This window comes from Etheostoma cragini, chromosome 13 (genome assembly GCF_013103735.1).
Source record: "Etheostoma cragini isolate CJK2018 chromosome 13, CSU_Ecrag_1.0, whole genome shotgun sequence".
Taxonomy (NCBI): domain Eukaryota; kingdom Metazoa; phylum Chordata; class Actinopteri; order Perciformes; family Percidae; genus Etheostoma; species Etheostoma cragini.
In genome coordinates this window covers 25134889-25142425 of record NC_048419.1, presented here as the reverse complement: position 1 = coordinate 25142425, position 7537 = coordinate 25134889, and the positions used below count along the sequence as shown (strand labels likewise).

The 7537-nt window shown below is 45.3% G+C and overlaps 1 protein-coding gene across 1 annotated transcript in view; it reads left to right on the top strand.

Moving 5' to 3' along the window:
• The window catches only part of wwc1 (WW and C2 domain containing 1), a 54773-nt gene that overhangs the window by 35664 nt on the left and 11572 nt on the right, over window positions 1-7537 (top strand). Inside the window, exons 11-12 of the mRNA XM_034889998.1 lie at window positions 2987-3660; window positions 6937-7057. Of these exons, the coding sequence (XP_034745889.1) occupies window positions 2987-3660; window positions 6937-7057 (795 nt within the window). The remainder of the gene's footprint in view (window positions 1-2986; window positions 3661-6936; window positions 7058-7537) is intronic.

The following is a 7537-nucleotide window of genomic DNA, read 5'->3' as shown; positions in this document are numbered from 1 at the left end:
GGATGGATGGATGGATGGATGGTTGGTTGGATGGTTGGATGGTTGGATGGTTGGTTGGATGGATGGATGGATGGATGGTTGGATGGATGGATGGTTGGTTGGATGGATGGATGGATGGATGGATGGTTGGTTGGTTGGATGGATGGATGGTTTGATGGATGGATGGATGGATGGTTGGTTGGTTGGTTGGATGGATGGATGGATGGTTGGATGGATGGTTGGATGGATGGATGGATGGTTGGTTGGTTGGATGGATGGATGGATGGATGGATGGTTGGATGGATGGATGGATGGATGGATGGATGGTTGTTTAACATGGCGATAACAAAGTGACTCACGATAAAGAAACTCCATATTTTAAGTGTAGGCCTACTCAGTTCTGCATTTCTGCTGCTTTCAGTATTCTGCTGCAAAAAAACCACATTGCTTGTAGGAGAAAATAATTTCCAACATTTTTTCATTTAGCATATTGAACATTAAATTGATTATAAAAGCCAGCATTAAAAAAGAAAAACAGCTACAGTTTAAAGTGTAGTTTTCTACCCTAATTTCTTTCAAACAGTGTCTGTCCTCTCGGTCTCCTCAGGCTAGTTTCTCTCTCTGTTTCTGTTCTCGCCTCACGGCTCCTTTGTGATTTGGTCTGTCCTAGCACTCCAATAGACATCAATAGTCTTCCCCATAGGACAGGGACTCGTCTCTGTCTGCGCTAACGAGCCCCCCCGCTTTAATTAGAGAGCTGCTCATACAGAGCTAGGGGCTGAGGTGATGAGTGGAGAGTAAATGAGAGGAAAGTGGAGGACAGACAGATGGGAGAAAGAAAATGACTCTACTTTCCTCGTGAAAGTAGTCCCTCAAGTCCAATATCCAAGGCTTATTTTAGATTCTCAATTTGGTTTTAAGGGTTTGAAATGGCTATGAACAGCTCGCCTGCTGAGCTGGGAGATTTGAAAAAGAATAGCCGAAAAGTCTTGCAATTACTTGCTTAAAATGATGTAAGACAAGTTTATTTTTATAGCACATTTCATACATAAAGCCTATTAAATGTGCTTTTACAGAACACATAAACCCTCCTAAATAAGAAAGGTTAGAGTGACAGAAGCATTGTTTATACAGGTCTCACAGGGTGATTTTCAGCTGCACACTGAGACGCTGCAGACATTATTTAGAGAAAAATTGTTTTCTAAAACAATGAAAACGAGAGGAGGGAGCAGGCAGCGATGGATGGAGGAGTCTTAGGAAGGAGGGAAAGGGAAATGAGGGCAAAATATGAGAAGGAAGGAAAACCGAGTCTGTATGGGAGACAGAAGTCTGCCTGCAGGGTCCGCTTCCAGCTCCGCTCAACATTAAGCTTTCTTCTTCTTTTTAATCTTCATTTCTCTTTCCTCTTCTTGCCTAAGACTCCTTCTTTTGTGTTCTCCCAAACCTCTTCTGTTCCTCCTTTTATCTCTCGCCATTTTCTTCCAGTAGGCTCACTGGAAAATAATACATATGTTGTTAAAAAGCTACGCAATTGATTCATTTTTTTAAATTTCATGTTAAGCTGATGCTTGCATCCAAAGCAATATTAAGCAGAGCACACTGGTTACAAATTTGCAAATGATCAGGGATGTTTCAGAGACATAAGGAAGTTAATCAGTACCTTAGGGAATGGAAATGGCCTGTTCTTATACAGCGCTTTTCTAGTCTTAACTACTCAAAGCACTTTTACACAGCACAGGAACCCTTCGCCATTCACACACATTCATACACAAGGTGCCACCTGCTCATCAGATAAACACTCACACACCAATGGCACAGTTCCTCCTGAAAGCAGTCCCTCAAATCCAACACTCAAGACATATTTTAGATTCTCAATTTGGTTTTAAGGGTTTCCAATTGTCAGGCGACCGCTCTACCACTGAGCCACAGCCACCCCCCCCCCCCCTTAAAGTAACTATATATAACTTCAGTTTGTGTTGATTCTAGACTTTAATTTGGACAAAAGCTGCAGTGTTCTTGTGTCGTATAGGTCGTAAAAGTCTTTTCTTCACGCTGCTTTATTACCCACTGTAGATTACTGAGTTAACGTCACCGGGAGGTCACGTACTCGTGATAAATGTTTTGCTCGGACAGAAAATCATGAATTTACAATTAGAAATAGACATATAACATACCTGAAAGCCAGTTCAGGGACGTTTTTGAATAATTTACAATGCTGTAATTGTCTCCATCGGTTGAAAGCCCGACTGAAGTTGACTCACGTTTTCGCCCGTCGTCCCTTTCAGCTTTTAGTTGTTCTTCGTTTAATTTCCTTCTTTCCTGCGATGGCCCTGCCTTAGTATCAGTCATACCTGCAGCATCTAACATCTATATAAAGAACTATCATGCTACCCTTTACCAAAAATCATCTATACTAAAGATTTGAAGGGGTGTGTAACCCACTATCTGACTCTGTTACTGGGTATTGTGCTGAAAGTTTCAGCACAATACCCAGCTGTTTTAAGCTGATTGCTTAAAACATTTGAACAAAGTTTTGTGTAGGAGTTTGTGACTTTCCAAAATCTTAATTTTGACTTCAAGATTCAGTAGGTAAGACTCATATTTGCTGAAATTGCCCCCATATTTGAGTAGAAATACATGAAACAGCAATTAAAAAGAGATCCGGCTCCTCTGGCTACACCTACAGGCTGTAGTGTGATTTGCCAAAATCCTCCCTGTTCAGATGCACCATCAGGGCCAGGGGTAGGGGGTGTCTAACTGTGTGTTGTCGAGAGAGAAGTTGTCAATGTTCAAATATTTTGCGTAAGTCCTGGACCTTCACAATCCTACCTGCAGGACCTTTAAAGATTTTCCTTTTCACACAGATGCATATCGGATCTAAATATCAGTTGTTGGCCTTAAAAAATCGGTCAATCCCTAGTTTTTGTCTTTTTTGTCTTCCCTTTGGAAAGATTCATGATCTGACTTTCTTTCCCTTTCTCTCCCTCTTTCTCTCTTTCTTTTCCAGCCTGTCGGCCAGCACTCTGTCCTGTTCGTCGGGCAGCAGTCGAGGCTCTCTGACGTCCAGCCGCGGCTCTCTGGCCACCACCTCCAGCCTGGGCTCCACCTCCTCCCTCAGCTTCACCGACATCTACCTGGAGCAGCCCGAGCTGGCGGACCCGGACTTCCAGAACAAGCTGGACAGCCTCCTGGAGGGCGGCCAGGGAGGCTACCGCCCCTCCAGCTCAATCACCACCATACACGAACACGAAGTAGTGACGGCCTCCGAAGGGAGGGACGCCGTGAGGCCTACGGGCAAAGCAGGCGGGGTCGGGGGTTCCACCGGTGGAGGCGCAGGGGAGAGCGGTGGCGTCGGAGCGGAGTCGGGGTCCTCCAGGGTTCAGATGCTCAGACCACCAGAAACCCCTCGCTCCATGAGCTCCCTGTCTCCGCGCTCATCTCTGTCCTCGCTGTCTCCGCCGTGCTCGCCCCTGGTCCCAGACTCTAGTTTCCTGTCGGGGGACACATTCGCAGGCCAGACGGGACCCGGTGGGTTAGGCCTGGATCTGGAGCTCCACAGCCGGCTAGCTGAACTTGAGCTTAGCCTGGACTGTCAGGAGCAGCGGCAGGAGGAACAACGGGGTCCGGCGGGGCTGGGGGAGAAGCAGAACCACAACACAACGTTGGGCGAGGACGTCAAAGGTGAAACAGAAAGATTTTGTTCCTTTATTCTCTCTTCTTCTCCAAAATATTCACACACTCCCAACTTCCAGTTCATCCCAAAGGTGTGGGATGTGGTTGAGGTCTGGGCTCGGTGCGGACCAGTCAAATCTTTCCTAGTCTTGCTTTGCCAGAAGGTCTGGCTAGTCCACACAGCATTCGTAGAGGGGGAGAAAAACATGCTCTGGTTTGTTGGCATTTCTTTAAACCAATCACAGTCGTGTGGGTAGTGATGGTGCAGTCGATATGGCACATGCAAATAATTTAATAATATAATACATATAAAAATAAATATCTTTAGAAGAAACTCAGCTGTGGAGGGTCTATCTGCAGAACCGAGAGTAAAGCTGCAATATAAGTCATGATAGACTCCCCCATTAGGTACCGGTCTATGTAAAAATACAGTATTATTACTCTTCATCTGAGACATTTTCTCAAATGTAAAGAAAGCTTTGTTCCCCACTGCAATGTGTCCCTGAGTAAGACGCATAATCCACAGTTGCTATGTGAGTGTGGCCTCTGACATATGTAGCACTTGTAAGTCACTTTGGATAAAAGCATCAGCTAAATGACATGTAATGTAATGTAAACGTCTCGGGCCGTGCTAATCACCTCACCGAGCAACGGTGCTTTGGGAAGGAGAGTGTGGACGTTCAAAAGTAGTTTTAGTTCTAAGGAAAACTCAGATTGGACAGATAGTCTAGCTAGCTGTCTGGATTTACCCTGCAGAGACCTGAGGACCAGGTAACCATAGTCCTCAGATTGGACAGATAGTCTAGCTAGCTGTCTGGATTTACCCTGCAGAGACCTGAGGACCAGGTAACCATAGTCCTCAGATTGGACAGATAGTCTAGCTAGCTGTCTGGATTTACCCTGCAGAGACCTGAGGACCAGGTAACCATAGTCCTCAGATTGGACAGATAGTCTAGCTAGCTGTCTGGATTTACCCTGCAGAGATCTGAGGACCAGGTAGCCATAGTCCTCAGAAATCTACCAGAGGTTAGAACGCCAACACAAAGAAAGAGAAAGGTAGCGCCACACATTCCTCTATGCAGGAAATACCCTGCAGCCCTTTGAAATGTGTTTATTGTCCCAGTTGATATCGCTCAACGGTGTTTTTAGCCCCCAACGTCTCCGTCCAGGCAGCTCTGCGACTGTTGAATTTAAGGCACCTAACCATAACCGTTGCCTAGTCCTAGTGCACCGATAAAACAGAGACAGGAGACAGCAAAGATGCTGGTGATGTAATGCCTTTATCTTTGTTTCACTAGACTAGACGTCATACAAAACACTCCAACTTTATTGGAAAGCAGGAGACCAGGAATCCTCCTCTCCACTGCGTGTGAGTGTGTGTGTGTGTCTCTGTTTGTGTGTGCGCGTGTGTGTGTGTGTGTGTGTAATGAGATATGCGCTACTGTGTGTGCAACCTGACTGCTGGCGGGAGCGCTGAAGAGCGGCGGGGTGAAGGTTAGGAGGGTGTTGGATTACAGCCGCTGGGTCACCCACGTGTGCTGTTTAAACTCACGTCTCTCTTTTTACATTTGTATCTCACAGCCAATAGGGAGCAAGTTGAGAGCTGCAAAGAGGAATTGATTAACCAGTTAGTTGAATCAATGGTCAACTTTTGGGATAATCAAGTAATTGGTTTGAGTTGTCATTTTTTCATGGGCTGCAGGTCGGAGTCTAACCCTGTCCCCAGGAGCACATGCTCTACCAACTAAGCTATCCGGGCGCCCAATACAGATGATTTTAATAATAATGATGATGATGATGATGATGATAAATTTAATTTATATGGCGTTTTTTAAGGACTCAAAGTCGACCTGACTTGTTGGGTAGTTTGTTTAATGGATTGTTGGATAGTTTGCTAGCTAGCTAGCTAGCTAGCTAGCTAGTTCCATCCATCATGCTTTTACTGGTTACAGAAAATTAGCCGGCCGGCTAGCTAGTTAGTTAGCTTGGGGGTTCAGTTCTTAGTTCAGCATCCTCTGAATTAGAGAAAAGGATCACTTCATCTGAGGTTTGAAGTGAATAAAATACCTTTGCCAGCCTACTTACTGGAGTTCCACAACTACACATCCTGCACAACTGTACTATTTGGGCTGTATTTGGTTTGTGTCCCCTTCAATAATTGCTATTGAGAAATTTCCAAAAGCAATTATTGAAGGACATTAACATCCTTGTCCCTGCCACTGCCGCTTTCCCAAGTGAAATGAATGAAAGCTGAATTGTAGTAAAGGGTCAGGTAAAGTTTGAACCGGGCTTTGAGCTCGTTGCAGTTGAACGGGACTCCGGGTTTGGGTTGCAGCCTTGGGTGAAAGGTGGACTCGGTTTCTGGTTTCCTGTTCACTCTCCACTGCTGCTGCCAGGGCTTAACATGTGACCCGGCTCTAATACAGGCAGGCCGCCATACATATATCAGTCAGGCTCTAATTTGGTATGTGCACATTCCTGACAGGCCCTGGTGTTTTGTTTACACTGTAAAGCCACGGAAATCTTATTACATGTCTCAGCACACATCAAACGTCTTCCAACTGTGAGGACTCAACACGCACTCTGTGCTAAGAGTGAGGTTTACTCTGTTTTGTTCTGCTGTCCATTGGCCATTTGACATGGTCAAACTACATTTGTGCTCCTCCTATGACCTTCGCTAAAGAAAGTGAAGCAACATTTTGTCAACCGGTCGATGACTTGATTCAATCGACAGATCTGTAAAACTTGAGTTTCTCCACAAATAATCATGTATACGGCTACAACGGGCACGTGGCGTGCGCGGAGGCCCGCAGGCTGCAGCGATAGTTTAGGGTTGTCCTCTATTTCTTCTTGCAAGCATATGTGAGCATAAGTGTCAAGCCAGGCAGGCGAGCACATACAGGAAGACCACAGTGCAGCCGGATACTTTACAAAAATAGAGACATTTCAAAATAAAACGGCCAGGTTCACGGTGAGTCACATGCATTTGACGCGGATTTTAAGCATTACTTTATATTAAAGAAGATTAAGTTATGTTTGATGAAACGTGGTGATGCTTCACACTGCTGCAATGGGACATTTTGGAAATCAGTGTGCTTTGATAGTGTCTTTCGAGGTTGCATTACAGTAAAGTGTTGTCATTAGCAGCCTGACAACAATGTCCGGTATATAGAATGTCGCCAGACTTATCCTTAATATTCATATCAAAGAATAATCCAAGAAAAAAGTCCTCTTGTGAATCTAGCTGGATCTTCACATTGTTTTTCCTCCTCCGGTTGTCTTTAGACTCGGCTCCCCAGCTGCGCGGGGGGGCAGGGGTGGGGCCAAAGAAGATGGGCGTGACTTCGGCGGTGTCTGACGAGTCGGTGGCTGGCGACAGCGGTGTGTACGAGCCTTCAGAGCGCAGGTAACAAGACCTTTTTATCCAAGAGGATTTTTTTAAGTGGGGTGGCCCATGGATGACCAATAATCACAATAGAGCATAGACAATCTGTTTACAAACATATTAATATTGGATGGGATATGGCACATCTACACAATGTAATTCTGTTAAAGGTCCCATGGCTGTGCCCAATGGAAAATTTCACTTTATGAGGTTTTTTAACATTAACATGAGTCCCCCCCCCAGCCTGCCTATGGTCCCCCAGTGGCTAGAAATGGTGATAAGTGTAAACCGAGCCCTGGGTATCATGAGGGGCCCCTCTGTCCTCCTCAAAAGCTACAGACCCAGAAATGGCAAGTCCTAAGGAAAGCTCACTGTGGGACTGGCTCTAGTGGATGTATTTCTGCACCAAGGCTGATTTTTGGGAAAGAGACTTCAGATACAGTATTAGGGACCACTATGGTCTATATAAAGAGACTTCAGATACAGTATTAGGGGACCACT